This window comes from Cariama cristata, unplaced genomic scaffold, assembly GCF_000690535.1.
Source record: "Cariama cristata isolate BGI_N322 unplaced genomic scaffold, ASM69053v1 scaffold2629, whole genome shotgun sequence".
In the NCBI taxonomy this organism is placed as follows: Eukaryota; Metazoa; Chordata; class Aves; order Cariamiformes; family Cariamidae; genus Cariama; species Cariama cristata.
This window is the reverse complement of record NW_009636159.1, coordinates 81,353-102,617: the sequence shown is the minus strand read 5'-3', so window position 1 is coordinate 102,617 and position 21,265 is coordinate 81,353. Positions and strand designations below refer to the sequence as shown.

Genomic DNA, 21,265 nt, shown 5'->3' with positions numbered 1-21,265 from the left:
ACAAATCAATTAATGCATTAGTGAGTTCTGATAATTCAGTTTGATCATACATCAGTTTTCTGTTTTAATTACTAGCTTGCACTGAAGCAGACAAAGAGGGAAAAGCTCAGAGCTTTCTTTTCTTTAAATATTAAGTGTGCAGGCGTCTGTGTGCATAAATATAAAAACATATATAAAAAGCAATAAACTAACGATTTCATTACTTCACTTTCCACACGCTACTGCCGTTCTTAACATTGCACCTTACTGTTGCTGTAAAAACCCCGGGTCAATGAGAAGAAATGAAGACCATCCTTACCTTAATGTTGCAGGCCTGTTCCATCAGTCTTCTGGCGTTCTCTTCAGCTCTGTACCTCTTGGGCAACTGAACCCTGAAGAATTTTAAAGCTCCTTCAAAATCAGCTTGTAGAAGGTCCTCTTTGGAGGTCTGCAATTAAACACAGGGAACTACAGTAAACACTGAGAACATGCAGTCATGCTCTTTTATTGGATTTGTCATTTACTGAATGTATTCCAAACCACCACTATTCACAGTAGCTCAGAAACATCCTCCTTGAAATCAGCTCTCTAACCCCCAGCTCATAAAACAAAACAGAGGCCAAAGCCTCTCCAAGGAATCCCGGGCAGAGCCGCGCAATCAGAGGACCGTGAGACGTTAATGTATTTTATCCTTCTATACCTGCAGGGTAAGAAAAGGATTCTGGCTCAGCCTGTCAAGACGTCACTCAGGAGAAAAACAAAAGCCAAGCAAACAACGAAAACCTAGGAGAATTTATAGGATTTTCTAGAGAGCTGGTGCGTTAGACCATTGCTGATTCTCATAAAGCTGTCCTAAAAAGACAATGTATATATAGAGATATATACGGCTGCAGACATGAACAGAGGAAGCAGAAATGCAGATGACTCATAAGAGGCATCAGCAAGTCAATGTGCAGAAGTCTGTGACACAATTTCTCAAAGAATACTGTGCCAGAAAATGTTTTACATGCTTATTTCTACATCTCCCATAACGCTGTACCTCTCAGCGTGGTATGAAGCCTAACAGGTCAGAAAATGTTAAACATTCAACATTAATCCAGTTCTGCTACTGATGGAGTAATGTGATTCACAGGGACAAATGTATTCATCTTTGGTTTTACTAAGAAGTACCCCAAGAAATTCAGCAGATAGGAAATACCAAGCCTTGGGACAGTTCCTCTACAAAGTTCACAGAAACTGGATGTCCAGACAAGACATTTAAGATGACATCTCAAAAATGTGAATTTCAAGATCTTGAACCCAGAAAGAGCGAACAAAAACGTGTCACCGTACAGACCAGTATCATGGAGAGTGGCGCTGCGCATTGCAGTGTTACTACCGGTTCCTCAGGAGCAGCACAGGTACCTTTGGTTAAGGTTAATTGCTGAATTAATTGCTCAAGTTCCACCGCCAACATTTTCATGCGTGCATCTTCCACTTTCTCGTGAGTAACGTCCTTTGTCATTTTTTGCCTTGTTATACGCAGTAGGTGTATTACATACACACAGTTTCAAAGTTTGATTCTTAACTATACTCTCATCCACTCAAAATCTTTCGCTGCCTCCAATTTCTGACAACTTCTTTCCAGAAAACATATTTCAACCAAACACAAGAGATTTGGCTCAACGCAGGGATAACTGGGAGAAACTGTGCAGCCTTTGACACGCAAGAGGTGAGGCTTGATGTACTATTATTTCTCTTGGGTACTAAAGTTGTTTTAAATAAATAGAAATAAATATAATTATCACTACAATGCAGAGAAAATTTTACTTTTATTTACAAATCCTCCCTACGCACCCTACAAACTAGCATCACTAGATCATTTACGTGAAAATAATGATGTCTGCTATGCAAAACACCTTCTTAAAAAGTACAAATACCTTGTTTCCCAAAGCAAACCGAACTTCAATACGGTGCTGCAGATATATAACAGTAACACTCAAACCTAGCTCAACCTATTCCACATTTCTGCTGAAAATGCTACAGCACCCTACCCAGAGGGTCTATCAAAAATAGCAATTTACCCAAACTTTACGTGGTGGGGGGGAAGGGAGAAGGGGCTTTGAAGGGATTTTAAGTTACGTACCAAACTTGGAGCAGCAACAGACGTTAAGGGGGTATTTTCACGGTTACCCAGTATCTCTGATGGTGGAGAGCATGAGCTGACATCAGAGGTGTCACCACTGAGATGACCTGCACTGCTGCATCCAGTCTTTCACTTTAGGAATGGACATAGCAATATGACTGATTCCTCAATCAAGAGTCTAGAAGGACAAAACCTACACTGTACATGTTTACCTATTACCCTACGTATTTTTGGAAAGATTATTATACTATGTACCCTAAAGGGCACGCCGTAGTAGTTTTTGCTATGTTAATCACAAGGAAAGAATGAGGAAACTCAAAATACAACTGGAGTAGCTTCAGTGGATCAATTTCCCCAGGACAGCAGCATTTTTAAGGCAGACAACTTTCTGTCATCAAAATCCTCAGAGTTCTCTCAAGACCTATTTGATCCTCTGTTTATTCACAGCCAAGGAAGCTGCTGGGTCACCACTGCAGGGACACAAGAAAAGCTGCCTTCAGGATGCTGATGAGAAATGTCCAGCTTTGCAAACTATCACATCTGATTCCATCCACAAACATTTGGCAGGAGGATTATTTGGCTGAGACTCAATCAGACAAGACCGAAGTAGTGTTGACAGAAACCTGGTGCACTTGGGTATCTAATCAATCAGACCCACTCAGGAATACAGCTGTGGCCAAAGCATCCATTTCCTCTTCCTAACATCCTCTCTCTCCTGGATGAGTTTTACTGAGGTTATATATGCTTTTGCCATGCTTGAGACTAGATGACCATTTCACATCCACGATGGGCTATGCTGAAGGTCATCTACAAGTTGTAGAGTGGGGTGGGAGCAGGCCGTCACGCAGGCAGCACACAGCATCGCTGCCAGAACCTGTGCTGGCAACCGGGCTGCTTCTGGGCACGGGTCAGCTGGGCAACGGCGATCAAAAAGCAGTAAATGGTTTGATAACCAGCTTACTTGAAAGCAATTTCTCTCCTTCCCTCTCAGTGATGTTGACAGCTGCGATCATTACACAATTCAAACAGATTTCCCTATTACATTGCAAATTTGCCTTCCTGGGAGGCAAGCTCTCCTGCATTTCCAATCTCCTCTTCTTCCTCATGCTACGGCAGCCTCTCCCCATCTCCTCTGAAACCTGGCCCCAAACACAACTCAGACCCCAGGTGTAAATCCCGACCCCCCCGCCCAACCTGTAAACCCCATTCTGCTGCTGGTGGTGGTTCACGCCGAAGGTGCTCAGAGGCTGCGACGCTGAAAGACGGGCTGGTACGTGCTCCCGACAGAGCGGGAGGGCGTCTTCAGTTAAGACTTCTGGACAGTTGCTCCCAGCACAAAATAAACACCAAATACACTTTTTTGCCAAAGTTTTCGCATTTTATTAGGAGCTGAGCTACCCTAATTTTATTATTCCCAGAGGTCCTGACTAGACATTTTTATTTTAATTTTGTATTTAGCCTATTTTTCTTAAATTAATATAATACATTGAGAGTTCTGATTTTTTTTTTGAGAAATCAGAGGAGGAAAAAACCTAAAAAAAGTTAATAATCAATAATTAAATTACCCTGTCAAACTTTAGAAAAGCACATGCACCTACCTTTTCTGTCCACAGCACTTCATTTAAAAATAAATACCAAAAAAGACAGGCAAACACAGCAGAAAAACAGCAATTACATGTAAAGTCAGATTCAATTCTTCTAGGCTTCTGCTTGAATCACTGTTATAATAACAGCCCAAACCCAAATTACTCCTATAAAATTGTAACTATTGAGAATTTTGTGTTCTCAACCCTGAAAAAATCTTTAGTCAATGAAAATCCCGCAAGAGGAATGGTGAATCATGGAAATAAGAACTTCTGTGACAGAGTTTGCTGAACAAAGATTATCGTTATGAAAAATTACAAACCATCACATTGTACAGTTTGATAAAAGGAGTGGTAGAGCCTATACTGTTCAGCTCTTTCCACTTCGCTGAATGTTTCAATTTCATTAAAGTAATCTGTTGATCAAAAAGTTAGTTTTACTATTGAAATCACAGAAATCAAAGTAACATCTTGAGAGCAATGTTGACCGGGTTGTGTACTTTGAATATTTTCTGCAAACTAACCTCTTCAGGTACTGATTAAAATCGAGCAGCACCACAAAACGGGGGGTGTGTGCGGGGTGTGGGTGTGTGTACATGCACACAATACAAAAAGGTATATAGCACTGTTGGTATCCTAAGGTTAACATTTCTTGACATTTTGCAATTTCAATCAATAAATCATAAAGACATTTCAGGAACATTTTGGCAGCTGTTTGACAGGCCGAGATTTGTAAATTTGTTGGTTCGTGTCATTCAGCTTGTGGAACTCATCCACAACTTATTTCACTAAACCATCTCTAAGTTTAATGAACCAACAATTAAAGTTTGGCAGCTGCATTGCATTTTTGTTCACCTGGGGACTTCAGGGCATTTTTTAGTATTCTAGATGTAATTTTCAATTAATCATATTTTTGTTTAAAATATATTTTTAAAACCAGGCAAAAGAGGAAACTCACTGAGAACTATGACCAAAAGCCTCAGCTTGCCTTTTAGGGTTTGACTAATATGCCCTTGAATGTCCTTCCTACTTCACTTAAGTATTTCAATATATTCATAAAATTATCATATATTGATTAGTTGAAACTAAGCGAAAGCCCTTTCCCAGAAGTACTAGGGAAGCTTTCAAATCTAAAGGTGAAGTTCTAGAAAACTGCAAATGTTCAAAAAACAGGAATGGAATTTGAGAGACTTAAATGATGTTAATTGTGTGATTATTTTTTTTTAAAGTAAATGATGTTACTACTATTTTCCCCAAAATATATGGGGGAAATGTGATTAAGACAAAGGACAAAGCCTTGGCTTTTTTCTTTAATTTAATTTCTCTGTCTTCCATTATTAATTCTGCAGTCTCATTCATTACCGACTATATCAACTACAACTCCTGTTCCCACCTGGGAACTAATACAGCAGAAGAAATTTCCGATCAATCACGCTACGCTTCCTTAATTTAATTCTACCTCTTTCGTACAGATAAGAATTACAAATTTCTATAGAATTCCATGTATACAGTCTATATATTTAGAATTTCTATAGAATGTCAGTGAGCATAAACTGCCTTTTTTATATTTGAATGAACATGTGTCAGGCACAAGACCAAGTTAAACGCTGAAAAGAATCTGGCCATACTTCACTATTTAATTTGCTACTGGTAAATTCAAAATGTTTACAAGTATCTTCAAGCTAATTTTTCAGAACATAATATTTAATCTATAAGATGCACACAGAGATGCGGTTTTAAGTTCTTTTAAGATGACACACAATGCAAAAATCAAGGGACGCGACCTCTTTTTTCTAACCTGACAGCTCCTCTTCCACGGGTGGCAACAAGCCTGCAGTGCCGCGCGTTGCAGGACTTTGCCCTGTGCTGCCCTCCACCAGGAGCCACAGAGCCAACAGCAGCTCAGGGACCGCCAGAGGATGAAGCCGACCTTCTCTGCTGCCAAGGAGCGCGAGGGCGGACAAACGGAGGACCCGGGCCTGGGAAAGTCTGATGGGTAAAGCTACGCTCCTACAGTCACGCTGGCACACACTTCTAGCACAATGCATCAAAAGACTCCTTTTACTGGCATTGCTTACGTCCGTTTCTTTACGGTGAAAGCTATACTGTCAAACACATTTTTTTCTAAATAAAATCTGTGCTGTCTGTAAAACACTGTTTGGTACAAAAGCCTTACGGGGGAAAAAAAAACCAACTTTGGTTTTGTGCACAATGAGTTGGCATCCATAAATATGGCAATAACCTTGTGTACACTCAGTAGTATCCTTCTGCTCGGTGTTTCTATGTAGCTGCAGACTTACAAAGGCAATGTTCAGTCTGCCACGTAAAATCCCGATGACTGTGGATAACCACAAACAGAAAATCTACTATCTTCATCCACCCATAGTCATCCCAAAGGGGATAAACCCACACCGAATTAGTGCTGTTTCACTTGCCCCTCATCACACTTAGCTGACGCAGTGAGTAGATGATCTGAATTTTTTCTAAGGCTGGCATAAAGGTTATAGATTATATTTCTCACGCACCACTACAATGGCAGATACTCTGCCCGTCCTAGGCACTTATTCCCAAAAGCACAGCAGAGGGAGAGGCTTATGCACGTAAAAAGGAATCTAGTTCTTAATTTTATGAAACACTGAGGTTCTGAAGTATCTCCAGTTCTGATTAAAGTACAAATTCCTGGTCCTCAGAGATTTCTCAGTTTTAAAAAATCATCAGAAACACGGTCTCTCCTCCTCTACGGAAGGGCTACATGTCAAAAGGGATAGATGTCAGAAGAGGTATATTTAGCTAACAAAACCTGACAAGAAATCGCATTGACTCCATGAGTCAAGAACTGCCTAGTAACACAAGCATTATTTATATTGGTTTCCCTTTTCCCCCCCTCCTCTTTCTTTTTTAATAAACAATATGATGTCATTCAGCAAAGCTAAGCTGCCTGGGTGATGAAGTATGCTACAGTTCCTGGTATTCTCCATCTGTAAAGCCTGACTAAGTCAAGTGAAACAGAGCTTAGTGGTTTTGTCTCTGCTTTCCTTCGAGCTCATCACAAAACAACTCCGAATGATTTGGCAGTCCTTGCCCAAGAGGCCATCAGCTCTACAGCAGCAGGATGGGATGGAGGAGTGGGCAGGTACACTTGGACGTAAACTGGAATAACGCTTACACACACCCCAGATTCAACCATGCGTTGTTAGTCCCTACGACAGGCGCTACACCCAATTCTACAAGTGACTGTAGGTATCCAAATTTATCTGCGCTTTACTAGCAAGGTGAATTTTTTTATTTTTATCTAACATCTCACAGGGCTGGGACACACTGGTTGAACCACCCACTTCTTTTTTTTTTTTTTTTAACACTGAACATCTTGTAATATGCCGAGCACATTCATTTATGAGAGCGTACCGCAGAAGACAGAGATAGGTTTCGGTAGCCCAAGGGAAATGCTCGACAGGTCACTGTACATAACTACAACACAGGACTGCATAGAGTATGGAAATAAAGGAAAGGCACCAACCCCCTAGAAAATGGGATGGGATCAGTAAAGGGCTCTCTTCATGCGCACCACATAAAAATGACATTCTGGTGTACGAGGCCATCGACCAAGTGTACCTCGGAGCTGCAGCCAGGTTCAGTTACAATACCCCTAAGCAGGCTTAGCTAAGATGAGATGCTGACTTCTGGATTTGCCTCTATTTTGTGGTTTTACGTCTGCTTTGTACGGCAGTAGAAATTATAAAAGTGTACTTCTCCGTACTCTAACGTGCCACACCGATTTCAGGCTATTTCCCACACAGACATCATTTGCTATGATGGATAGAAACACCTTTAACCATTTATTTCCCAGGTAATTCCACACATGTATTTGAAACTTTTTTTACATAGTGTCGCCTGCCTTTTCAAAATCAAACGTAGAAACAGCAGAAAACCAAAATACATCAACATAGCTTGAATTTTTATGAATGCTTAAAACCAACCTGCGATGTCACACGTATAAAATTTTAAATGCTGAGCATCAATGCGCTTTCCATCAGTCTCTAGAAGCAGACCAGGCATGCTGCTTATGTGGAATCATTAGAGGACTGAGCACAAAAGCATCCACGGCTTTAGGAAAGGTTATTTTTTTCTAACGCAGCCCTGGTTGTGAACCTTTCAAGCTAGCTAAGGAGTGGCACCGATCCCCATCAGCAGGACTAGCCTCCAGCCCTCCCGAGCTAACAGGAAAAAGAAAGACTCAGTGCTTAGGAGGTGGATTATGAGAAGCTGAGAGCAAGAAAATAAGAGCCTTCTCACGCCTCCATTTAGTGGAGAATCCTAGGGTGGGGGAAGCAGGATTGGGAGGGAAGATGGCAAATTCACAATGAATTAATTTCAAGAAAGCGTGATCTCACCGCAAGCAGCCGAGGCACAAATAGGCGATGCCCCATTCCCAGAAGTTCCAGCACCCGACATGCATACTCATTCACCAGCTTGCTTCTCTCGTCATGCATGTCCTGGGACTTTTTGACGGGTGGTGCGAGCTTGGCAGCTGGGGTTTTGCAAGGTACCCCTTCTTCCATGAGCAGTAAGTAGTAAGTATCCAGAGTGAGAAGAACAGGTTTTGAAGTGCAATTTCAAAAAGTGCAAGATTGGGAGAGCCAGCCTCGGATCTTTGAAATGGGCTCGGATGGCCGCCTACAGCAACACCCCTCGGTCTCAGAAAGAGAAAAGCATCTCTGCTAAGAGCCAAGGAAAAACAGGATCCACCGTGCCGGCTCAGCCAGAGTCCAAAGTAGATTTGAAAAACAAACCAGAGAAAACATGGATCTAAAAATGTACCTAAAAAAGCAGGAAAATGGCAGAAAACGAGCGTAGGAAAGCTCGGCTGGGAGCAAAGCAATGGAGAGCTTTCCAGGCTCAGCGCCTGTGGATGCGTGTGCGAGCAGGCAGCAGCAGCAATAAGAGCAATAAAGCCCGGGCAGTTCGGGAGCTGCAAAGAGAAAAGGATGAGCTCATTGCAATCTCCGATTCGTGACGAGCGTGGCGGCCGCCGCTGCTGCCTCTCGCTGTGAATCAGTAATGAAGGGGTAGGCAAGGAGGGGGCTGGGAGGAGGAGGAGGAGGGGGTGAATGAGGATGCAGAGAGCCTCTCGGGGGAGAATGCCGTAATAAGAAGCCAATAGTGAGCGGCTGGACAGCTCAGCTCCCCCTCCCCGTCTGCCTTTAATCAATTCAGCTCTGAGGGGTTTTGCTGTTGAATCCCAGGCTTACGGTACATGAAGTGCATCCTCTACCATTGCACGGTCAGGAGGAAACTGGCCTGCCAGCCGATACAATGACTTGCATTCAGTCTGCTCCCGAGTAACGCCAACAGAGACTCGGTGTAACCTGGAGATGGGCAGGAGACCCTCATCCCTCCCAGATGATGAAAGGGAGAGGGGCAAGGACACGGTGATGGAGCACTGGTGAGGAGACAGCAGCAGGCAGCTTTGGAGACGCTGAGAAGCCATAGCCCAGCTTTGCACAGCTTGTGCAGGATTGAATTAAATAATTTAAATAAAGATCATTTCCAGCACTCCGTTCTCAGGAGGCACTTCTAAATCCGGAGCGATGGGCAGAGAGGGAATGATGTCAGCACGTGCATTTGAATCGATTCTAGAAATTAGCTGCGCGTCTGTAAGGAAAATGCTACGATGTCACACCTTAAATTGCCTCGCATCGCTCCTATGCCGGGAACAGGCCAGGTGCCTCTGCCATCTGGGTAAAGGCAGCCTAGCAGGTATTACTTCATTTCATAGATCAGGATTTTAGAAAGCATGTTTTTATGCTGCTTCATTTTTTAATTGCCTAATTATAAAATAGGCTACATAGCAGAACAATACACATTCCCGGTCAGAGCAGACAGTAATATTCCATACGTACGTAACATACAGACAGGTGGTAATTTAAAATACCATGAGGAGCTCTACAGATTTAAAACACATTAATTGCAAACCCTTCTGAAAATGCACCTTTAAGCTCTAAACATCATTTGTCTAACGTGTCAAGAAAAAAACATATTTAGTTAAAATACTAATGCCAAGTAAAAATCTCTAGCATAGGGTTGTTGAATTGAAATAATAAACATGTTTATAAGTAGTTAAAATACGAAAATAATTTTAATTGACCATGAGTAAGCCTAGATAAGTACTACAAAAAGCAGAAAAAATTAGAAAAATAAATTAATTACATTCAGTCTGATACTCCACCCATAGTGGACTCCTTTCAAATACAAGTAAATTTTCCTGGATGAGAATTTTTTTTTTTTTTTTTTTTTTTTTAAAAGGACATTATTACCAAAAGTAGCCCCATCCACACAGGTCACCTTGGCTCACCGTGACACACGAAGCAGGTGGGCAAACGGTTAAAGCAGAACCAGCAGAAGTCATAGGTCAAAGATGACAGATGACAGCAATGAGGCCTTGACAATTCATCCTCTAGCGAAATGGGATTTCAGGCAGCTAAAGCGCCTGCAAATTTTGTGCAGTACTGAATACGCTATTTAATACAGGGGGTCTTCTGAAAGCTGATTTAAGTATCTCGGGTTGTGAAACACTATTTTGCAGATGAAAATCTTCTGTATGGACTAGTCCACTGAGCAGGGCTCTGAAGAGGTGGAGGCTACAGCGTTTCTGTCCAGGTTAAGATACGGGGTATTTATTGAGGTCCTTTTCAAGAGAAGCCATGACTCTCAAGAAAAAAGAAACCACATCCAGTCCAGTTTAAGATTATCGAGAAGAAGGGTTTAAAGGAAAGGATGTAGCTTTTCACATTTTTTCCAAATTTTTAATGTGTTTCCATCAATTTAAACACATGCTGGGAAACGTGATATTCTAGAAACATTAGGTTCTATCTTCCACATGTGAATGAAAACATTGCTTAAAACACTACAAAGGGAGAATTAAGAGCATTATACTGCATGTGTTGGGAAGGTATTTACAGAACTGACTAGAAGTATGGAGGTGAACGGGGCAGAGTCACTGGTCACTTGTGGGCAAAACAGGCAAGAGGACAGGTAATTCAGAGCACTGCCCATGTAAAAAGCCTTAAACTTTTCCTTGCATAAATCAGATTTTAATAAGCTAATAGCTAACTCTCATCCTTATAGAAATTCAGGTTTGGTTCATTCTGGGTGAGGTCTGGGCTTATGAAAAATGGAATGAAGTGATTATTAAATAAAGTCTTTAATTCTAGAGAGTTGTAATAGGATCCAATAGTTAGAGGCTAAAACCAGATGAATTCAAGTTATAAATAAGGTGCAAATTTTTAGTAATGAGGAAAAATTAACTACAGGATTAGCTTCCCAAGAGATGTGGTCTACTACCATCATTACAATTTTTACATCAGGCCTGGATTTTTCATTTAAAAAAGAGGTCTCTCAAATCCAAAAAATTCCAAGGCTTGACAAAAAACCCCTCCCTTAATTACCAGCTGAATTCCAATGCTCGGTGTCTTTCAGGAAGCCCTTTCACACAGCGTAACAGTGAACCATCAGTCAGATTTGCAGTTTGAGACTTTTGACACTCCCTAGCATTCTTAAACACTTTTACATCCTCATTGAACACTACATCTTATTTTTATCCGTGTCTGACCAGGAATTGTGATTTTTCCTTCATGTAAACTTTCCCATGCCATTACTTTCTCGCATTCTTCAGAAGGGTCTGACCGAAGGGAACTTAAAAACTAAAAATGGCCCAAAAGGCAGTATCTTGCACACTAAGTAGAATGTCTTAGGATAAACACATATTACTCGTACTTCAATTTCCACGCTGCAGGCTATCTGGTCTTTAAGTAGAGTTAAATTCTGTTTCTGGCCTTCCTCTCCATGAAACGTCTGGTTACTCACACAGTATTGATGCAGTTCAGATCTGCTCAGACGTACACAGCTGAGGTCCACTGAACTCAGAAGAAGTGGCTAATGGCAAAATATTCTCTAAGCAAACAAAACCATACAGAATATGACGTGAAGTTATTTATACTTTCTGAATTCTGCAGCAAGATACCAAGGATCTTGATGGGGAGTCCTTTCTAAATCTCTGTACTTTAAAATATACCAAGTCAGAAAAGCATACGGAACACTGTAGAACATAAAAATATATACATGTATATACACACACATGTATGTATACAAAAACTGAGAAAATATTTGGGAAAGGCTCATGGGATTCCAAGAAAAATGATGGGTTTCTAGCTATCATTTTATGATGGTCAAAGTGGGAGCTTTGTGCTTCTTGTACTGTTTTCTATGAGGAAAAAAAAATGTGTGCCACCACGACTATTGCACCTTCTATCTTTAATATTTTGCCCAAAGTGCACAAAGCCTGAACATAAACGTGTTAGTTCTAGGTGGTCATACCGGTTTAGTTCCCAGCTAACAGTGTTCCCACTTGCACGTTTAACCAGGCACGACAACTTGCTGTAAAAACTGGCAACCTCCCCACCTTGCATAATTTTAAAATTACGACCCTGTGTGCGCACTACAGATTTCTCTCTCCCTCCCTGCATCCCCTGCCTGCCCACATTCTCCCTGGGCAAGCAGCCCAGCCCTCTGCCCCAGTCTGTCCTGCAAAAGCACCGCTGGTCTCGTCTCCTCTCCTCTCCTCCGCTTTGTGTTGACAAGAATATCAAAATTTTACGATAATGGGGCACAGTATTGAAAGGTCAGTACTCAGATAAACTAAACATTTTCATAATTGCTATATCAATTGCTAATTGATCAATGCTGATGTATGATAGCATCTCTCTGTCAACTGTGTGGACAAAAAAAAAAAGGAATTGGATTGCCTTTAACATTTTACTGGCAAAATTTACTGACTTTGAAAAGCTAAATAGATTCTAAAACAGGAAGAACAAAAAAGGAAGTTCTCTTTCAAGTTTATTCCTATAAAAAGATAAGACAAATTCTGCACCAGAACAGCTCTGAAAATCCATACGAATTACATCATGCCCACAGTAAGAACTTCCCCTCTTCCCTTATCAGAAATTACTTCGTCCTTTCTGTTCTTCAGGTCTAATTACAAGTGTGTAATCTGGATTTTGCAAAGTTTACATCTTTATCGTTATTAGCGAGAACACAATAAACCAATGAATTTGCATAGTAGATTCCATCAGTGATCTGTGCTGGCTGGCCTAGTCTTAACCGGCTTGGAAAAGAGGGTGACTCGTGAGGTGACAAGGTTTGCAAATGCTACTGAATTATTCAGGGTTTTAAAGACAGGGGCTTACAGTAAAGAATTGCAGAAGGACTGTAAGAGATCGAATGACTGGGCAATAGTACAGTAAATGAAAGTCGATGTAGATAAATGTTAATTGATGAATACGGAGAACAGTATCAATTTTACATATAAATGATAGACTCTGAGCTGACAATTGCTACTCAGGAATGAATCTTAAGTCACTGTGGACAGTTCTATGAAAACATCAGCTCAGTGCACAGCAGAGGTCAACAAAAGATATCAAATGGTAGGAACTGATAGCAAAGGAACAGAGACCTAAACAGAGAATGCCATTATTCTACAGTATAGCTACACAATTCGTTTTCATCTTTGATATTAAGCATTACTCTGGTCCTCCCATCTCAAAAAGGAGATAATAGAGGTATAAAATATTTATAGAGGGAATAAGGCTCATCAGAGGCTTCCAAACAAGGAGACAAAAAATAGACTAAGCCTGGAAAACAGACAGTTGATAAGGGATACGTAGTCTTCCAAAATCGTGAGTGGTATGGAGAAAGTGAAGAGGTACCAACTGTTCAAAATGCCTTCCAACACAGGAACCAGGAACCTCGCATGAAATGCTTAGGTGACACGTTCAAAGCAAACAAAATGATAATTAAGCTGAGAAAATCTCTGTGGCTACTAGTTTACATGTGTTCAAAAAGTCACTGGGCAAACCCACAGAACAACAATCCATACAGAATTATTAAAGATGAGACACTACTTCTTTCTCAGAGAGTCTCCAAGACACAAATTGCCAGAGGGGAAAGAAAAAAAAAAAAAAGGAATAAAAAAACCCCAAACCAAAACCCAAACCAAAGAGTATTATTGCTCTGTTCTTACAGTCTTTCCCATGTTGGCAATAAGATACTGGGGTAGATAAGCCTAGAAGTCTGATCTGGAATGACTATTTTTGTTTTTATTTACCTCAACTACATACTTAAGAAAAAATTCTCCCACAGAATCACAAGATTTGCTAGGTACATGAGACATATACAATATATTTAAATAATAATAAAAATAACAACAAATAATAAAAAATAATAATTAATAATAAAAATAACAGTATCAATCAGAACTACATGTAGTCCTGAAAACACCATCTTCTGTTTCCAACATCTAGAAATTACAAACAGACAAAACGGGGAGGTGTCATCAATACATAAACCAGGGTTTAGCGCTGATAAAGAAAGGCAGTCCAACAAATGTCATGTTACCTTCTCTGCTTTCAGTCTTCTATTCCTTTAAAGAGAGAACACATCCCCTCCCTCAAAATTCAAAATTTATGGTGAACATTCACCTAATAGAAATTTAACTGATTTTAGGTGTGAAGAGATCAAATGGGCTCAGAAAATAACTAGTCAGGACAGGGTGGATTTTTAGCATGTAGATAAATGTGGACATTTAAAAATAGGAAATTGGTTCTATTAAGGCTGGAGAATCAGTAGTCTGGAAGTTGAATGATTCTGGACGTTTTCAGGTACAGATTTCTCTTTCTAAAGAGATAATCTCCAACAAGTCACCAAGTGCTGCTTTTTGGGGTAGGGGGAGTGGGTCTCGGGGAGGAATTCTTCAGCCCAGCAAAGCCTACAGTTTAAGGCTGTCCTCAGTTTAGGAACTAGAAGTACAAAACCAGTGATCTGAGAGCCTCTTACAAACTGGATTTCTTGTCCCCTGTCTAATGGAGGAGACCTTGAAAACAGAACAGTTGGTTCTGATCTCTAGCACCAAAGACTTAAGATCCTCTTCTCTACCAGATGCTTCAGCTCTTATCCTGGGATCAGCTACATAAAGAAACTATAAAAAATTGTTATAAAGAACATCTATTTTGCCTTAGATTCTAATGTGGACACTTCTGTTTTATCTTGAAAAGAGCCTTTTGAAGATTTAATGCACTTACAGAGCGGACTAAATCAGATCATCTAGAATCAAAACCAGTTTAGGTTGGAAAGGAACCCTGTATATGTTACTTCGTCCAACCTCTGGCTTAAAGCTGTGCTGATTTAAAAACCAGTTCAGGCTCCTCAGGCCATGGCAAATGCAAAGTCAGAGCATTTGTAGGCAGAGAGAGAATGAAATGGCTGTTTTATCTCTTGGATACAAGGCCTAAGCCCCGTTACCTACACACTTGCTGCACTTTTAACATGATACCTCTCAAAAAGTTACAATAATTGTCACAATTTCATCCCTGATTGAAAGACAACTCACATTTTTTAATTATCTGCATTGACAATATGCAAGTTCTACCTAAAATAAGCACCTGTCCTGTCTTCACTGACATCCTCAGCAGTTTAGTCAGTAAGATTACACAAAAAAATCAGCATCTTATTTCAGTAAGATACGGAAGAATTTGGTTGCTCAACTTAACTGTTCCTCTTATACCACTTGCTTTCATCTGACTGATAAAATTTATTTCATTCCTTGCTATTATGACTTGAACTCCTTGACTTTTTCTTTCTTTGTTTTCTTAAAAGACTACACTACTTTTATACACTAATGCCCCAGGCTACATAGTGGCAAGTAATAATTTCAGAGGCAGGTGATAAACGGAGACATTTCCATTCTTTCCTGGAAGAGAGAAGATTTAGGTATCAGGAAGAAATTCTTGCCAGTGAGGGTGGTGAGGCAGCGGCAGAGGTCACCCAGAGAAGCTGTGGACGCCCCATCCCTGGAAGTGTTCAAGGCCAGGTTGGATGGGGCTTTGAGCAACCTGGTCTGGTGGAAGGTGTCCCTGCCCATGGCAGGGGGGTTAGAACAGGGTGGTCTTTAAGGTCCCTTCCAACCCAAACCATTCTGTGATTCTATGATTTTATGATAACCTCAAGGGATGTCACGCCAGTCACTTCGGTTTACACCGTGAGCCACACAGCGCTTTGAAGAAATTGCTATAACTTACCCATGAACAGCAGCATCTAAGGTGCACAAAAGTAGATGACTGCCCTGGCTATCTTTGGGTACGCCCACTTCTCACGAGCACAAATTTTTGAGCTATGCCTTTAACACAAAACAAAATTTCAGATCTGATTTTAAAGTTTTGGGATGGTACAAGTGGTAAATCAGGAGATAAATGATGGACAAAATTCGGGACAAGTTAGGTCAGATGTCTATCCGAAGAAGATGTCTTGAACGTCAAAAAAGAAAACCTGCAATTCACTGCATGTTCACTAAGAAGCGAGATGTTGATGTATACAGAAGTACAGCGTAATTTTATTCTAAATTTGTGCTCTTAGGCAAATCCACATCTAAGGTGGTGAAATAGTATCTGTGGAACCCTCTGGTCACCAATACTATTTCATACAAACATAAGAGAACAGTGCAATCCTCACAGTTATCAGATAAAGGAGATTTTTTAGGAATAAGGAAATACAACATTAATACAGAAAACATCGTGTGACCTCTCTTAAAGATCCAGTCACTCACCTCTAAAAAGATTAATACAGAACTGAGCAGATGCAGAAGAGAACTACTAAGGTGCTCTAGAGTTCAAGAATGCTAAGAATATTGGTTTGTTTAGTAAACAGTATGAATGGTATCTATAAATACTTCAAGGTGATAAACACTAGTGTGAGTGTCGCTGGAAGGGGACTATTTAGGATAAAGAACAATGCTGATATAAAAGTAGATGAGTGTAAAGTAAAACGATCAGTAATAAATTTAAACTGGAATAAGGGAAATGGCCTTCCACCAGCAATATTGCTGCCGTTGCTAGTTTATGAAACAGATGTCGTGTCACATAATGGCATAATATAGCAGAGAAGCATTTCGTTGGCCCAGGAGGTCCTTCTCAGTCCAGATACAGGATGATATAAAGATAACAAATGGCCCTCCTTATCCAAGGTAATTTTGACGCTTTTTTTTTTTTTTTTTAATTTTAATCTAGGGAGCCTCTGAACTGGTACGCTTCTCCCTAACCTGTTGGGCACAGACTGACACAAACAGCATTGAGATTGAAAGGTGGCAAAAGAAATAACCAAGAAATACAACCATCTTGTTTGTGTAACACACAGTTATCACTTGATAACGTGCAGTGAGAAGGAGTTTAAGAACTCATAGCACCATCAGAAATGCTGCTCACATTCACCCAAGTTCAAGGAACGATATATATAAAAGTACTGGTTTTAAGATAATATATATACTGGAGTGAATCTCTGTAAGATAATAATGCGCTGGCTGGGAAACACAAGCAGTAACAAATACATTATTGTTTCTCACTATTTTCTACCCATTTCAATTTGAATATTACACACCTTCCTGATCAAAACTATGGCTTTCCTCTGGCACTAAGCAACATGTTTTCAACGATCACCCAGATGAAAGCTCAACAACCTAAGTGTTGACCTTAAGTGTTGTTATCAATCACGCTCCCATGAGTACCTGGACTCTCCGAAAGTTTGGGTATGGACCTATTTTAAAACCCTGTGGTTCATTCTTGTATTTCCAGTTAGCGTGTGCACTTCCCTGCCTTTTCCATAGCCAGCAATCACAACAGCAGTTAATCTAGAGCCTGGTTTTGCCACAATCACATACTTTTATACTTTCCTCAGTTTGCTAGTTCCAAAACAAAGCATGCATGTAGCTGTTTTTGCTAAGGTAGCAAGATCAGAAACAGAAGATGAAGGAAATTATTACTAAAATATTAAAATATGAAAGAAAGCTTATAATTGATATTTTCTTCCTAGCATACCTGAAGATTTTAATGTTTACTTTGTAACTTCCAACAAAGAATCTAACTAGTTGATGACCAAAGGAATCAGAAAGTATGCTGCCACTGGAATGGTACGTTTTGCTCTGTCATTCTCAATTAATGGTCTTAATTGGGATTTTTTAAATTAAAATATCCATGTTGTTTGTTGAGTTGTTCCAAAGCCCAGTTTTCTACACTGCCTTTTTCAACACTGGGCTTCTTTTCACACCCCAGCGCTTTGCTCTATTTTCTGCTTCTCAGAAAGTGCAAGGCGAGGGATTTGAGTTCCTATCAGCTCGGCCGACTAAACGTTAACTGAGATGCGATCCCTGCACCAGGCAATCAAACGATCCATGTCAAACTGGAAGGTGCTGCCACCGGCTGGAGAGCCTGATGGACCATCACATCGCGGAGCACACCACAACCACTGCCATGCCTTAGGAAGCCTAATGTTTGGATGCTACGGAAAAAAAGACTGTGCTTTTCCTTTGCTAAGAAATCAGATTAATGCCCTATTATAAATTATGGCCTCCATAGCTAAAGAGCTTTAATCCTCTGGCTGTTCATTGCTACAGTCATACTCAGAACGTTGGAGAAGGAAAGGGAAAGGATTCCCCTCGTGTCTTAAATACATGTTTATTTTCCAAAGATTACTGCAGCAAGATGTTTCGGGTAATTGGTCACAGAAGCGGCACTGTCATTTCAAAACTAACTGGCATTCCCTTCGAATACTAGCAGCTGGTTGTAACAGTGAGAAACTGCATCGAGTAAATGGGAGCTCAAGATAAACGCTCCTCTTCTGTTGCTGTGTAATGAGGGATTGCGAGGTACACGCTTCACAAAGGAGGGAGGAAAATGGCATTTGCACAGTAAAGACACTGATATTCCACTGATCAAGGACACCCTCGTCCAAACTAAAAAAAAAAATCCGAAAGATTGCAGATGAGAGCATAATCGCCCTGTTTTAACAAAGAACAAAACCTTAGGAGTTGTTTTCATTTGTTTCAGAATCAGAGAGAAACCAGGCCTTAGAAACACACAGTTTTTAAAGTGGTTGTTCTGTAGCACACACATTCAGTTTCTGTAACTTAAAAAGACCAGTACGCTAAACCACTTTGTTTCTAATGATTACGAGAGAGTACGAACACATCTGAATAGGCGGAAAAAAAAACCCCAACAACTTCAGGTCTCAGAGTATAAAATTATTTTCTTCCCTAACAGAACAGCATTTTTTGAAAGCAAATCGCATGCTAATTCAATTGTATATAATCCCCAGCTCCATCTTGGTACCACTATGGAACTCTGCTCTTATGTGAGTGTTTCTGACTTCGAATCGTATCTTACTTAGCTGTATTTTCCTTGTACTTGTTTTCGGCTGCAATATAGAAATATTTTCTCAGGATAATCCCTCCCTTACCATTTAGAGCCTATTACTGCCAGAACAGGCAGATACAGCATATTGCACATATATAAAAGAGGAACTGCTATACGCAGAATTAAAACCAACTCTTAAAACTCTTAAACTTAGAAAACAGTTATAATAAGACTCACAAAACAGTTTCATGAATTTTCCTTTTCTGGAATAGCCAAAAGAAACATTCAATTGGATAAGCAGCATGTCGTCGAATATATATAAAATGAAGACTGAGCACTTTCTGTTAAAAGAAACTGAGTTAATCATTCAACACACAAAACCAAAATCCTTATTTGTAGTATGATATCCATGAGTTAAGGATTTTAGTCCTTTCCAACCCTTATCACATTTTCTAAGCAGTTGTGCCGCTGCTAACCTCAGTTCATCCATTCCCACTGGCAGCAGCAGGAAGCCTACGGAGAACAGCCCACTGAGTCTCAAAGCCATCCTTCATAACCCAACCTTTCCTGAAAATCTTGCCCGTCATTGTCAGCTCAGTGCAAGTACTCCTTCTTTTCTTTCTCCTTCAGTTTTAAGATCCCTAAGGTGGTGTCTCTACCTCTTTCCAGAACCTGTTCCTACTACTACGGCAGCATACCTGTTGCATGTTACTTGGATGCTTGCTTTCACTTGATTATCTATCATGCCATAACCTACTAGATTTTGCTCTATCCATACTGGCCTTAAAAACGAGAAAAATACCAAGCCCCCATAGCTGCAAATAAAATACGAAACAGGAAGAAAAGAACACATGTTTCCCTCCCTCCTTTTTATAAATTTAGATTTGTGTAGGAGCACTTCCCTGGAAACGTACGTTAAGCAAATTTCCTGTTCATAGGCAACTTCGTTTAATACATATACTAACGTAGAAAGTCACAACCCCATTTGACACATTAACTGTGTTAGTGTAAAAGACAAGTTATTTTGGACATTTCCTTACCTTAATGCCACGTACTATCTCATACCTACACCGCAGTACTTCACCAAAATTACCCCGCCTCAAGTGAAAATATAGGTGGTGTGAAATTTCCAATTGCTCTGTTCACAGCAGCAGCATATAGATGTTCCTGGCACGGAGCACTTTTGCTGTAGGACTTTCTGCCGCAGAAGCTGAATCTCTGAGAATTACTCTTCACTGAATAACTCAACTAGTAGCTGTTTGCCCTTTCTAGGTAAACGATGAGGAAAACACACCGGAGGACTAGCAACAGTCAAACGGTACCAGTCGGTGTTCACGTTCTGGGGTGGTTGTGTTCGGACCGACAGGCTGCTCTACCCTGAGCTTTAGCCTCAATTATTTGATGGGAACATCATTTGAATTCAAAGGTGGCATTTTGAATTCCATACCACGTGCCTCTACGTGGACTGGATTTGCACTCCACCCGACTCGTGAAGGTAAGTTAACTTGGAGCTGTCTCACTGACATCAAAAGGGCCAATGCTTTACCTACAGGCATTCCGGTCGGTTTGTTTAGGTAAATTCTGTGTGCAAGTCAAAGATCGAAGTTCCCCACATTACAAAAGATTTCCATTCCTCTCTTGACATTACAAATACATTTGATACCAAATTATATTCAATCACATTGCTTGTTGGATATTTATATGAAGGAACACAGCCACAAAATAAATATGCTGTGAAATGAATCAGAATAGTTTTCTTAATAGTAATTACATGAGACATTTAAATGCTTCAACTGCGCTCCGTGTTCCAGGAACTTTATGACATGATTAAGTTTAATAAAAACTGATCTACTGTAAGTACAATTTTGAACACGTCTACCCAAACGGATGATATTTCTCCCCCGTTCCCTCCTCCAGAAGTTCCGCTATTATTGTTCCTTTAGATATGACACATTAAGCTAAGAAAATATTTCATACAGTTTAATAAAATTTAAAACCAAAACAAAACACAACTTTTATTCAATGACTTACCTTTAAGAGAGCCAAGGCTACATGGAAGATTATGTTCATACCCTGAAAATAAGAAGAAAAAGACTTCAATCAGTTCCAGCATCCAAACCTCTCTTCCCTGTTACTTGTCATTACGTAGCATCGTAACCAGATGCTGCAAATCTCTAGGGAATGCTTCCCTTCTCCCTGCTACACTTCAAAGTTCATCACTAAAGCCCCAAGGCACAGTTTCCAAACTCCCGGCTGGGGAAGATGACGACTCTTTGGAGCTTTTGGAACCTCGCTGTTCAATTAGTCGGGTGCTATGGATGTGACAGGATATCCCTCCATCGCTTCAG

At 40.4% G+C, this 21,265-nt stretch overlaps 1 protein-coding gene across 1 annotated transcript in view; it reads right to left on the bottom strand.

Annotated features, from left to right (window-relative positions):
• Window positions 1-298: 298 nt before the first annotated feature.
• RABGAP1L (RAB GTPase activating protein 1-like) overlaps window positions 299-21,265 on the bottom strand; it is a gene marked incomplete at its 3' end in the record, with an annotated part of 39,475 nt that continues 18,508 nt past the window's right edge. The window contains exons 4-5 of the mRNA XM_009707802.1: window positions 20,949-20,990; window positions 299-427 (exon numbers count right to left, since the gene is read on the bottom strand). Of these exons, the coding sequence (XP_009706104.1) occupies window positions 299-427; window positions 20,949-20,990 (171 nt within the window). The remainder of the gene's footprint in view (window positions 428-20,948; window positions 20,991-21,265) is intronic.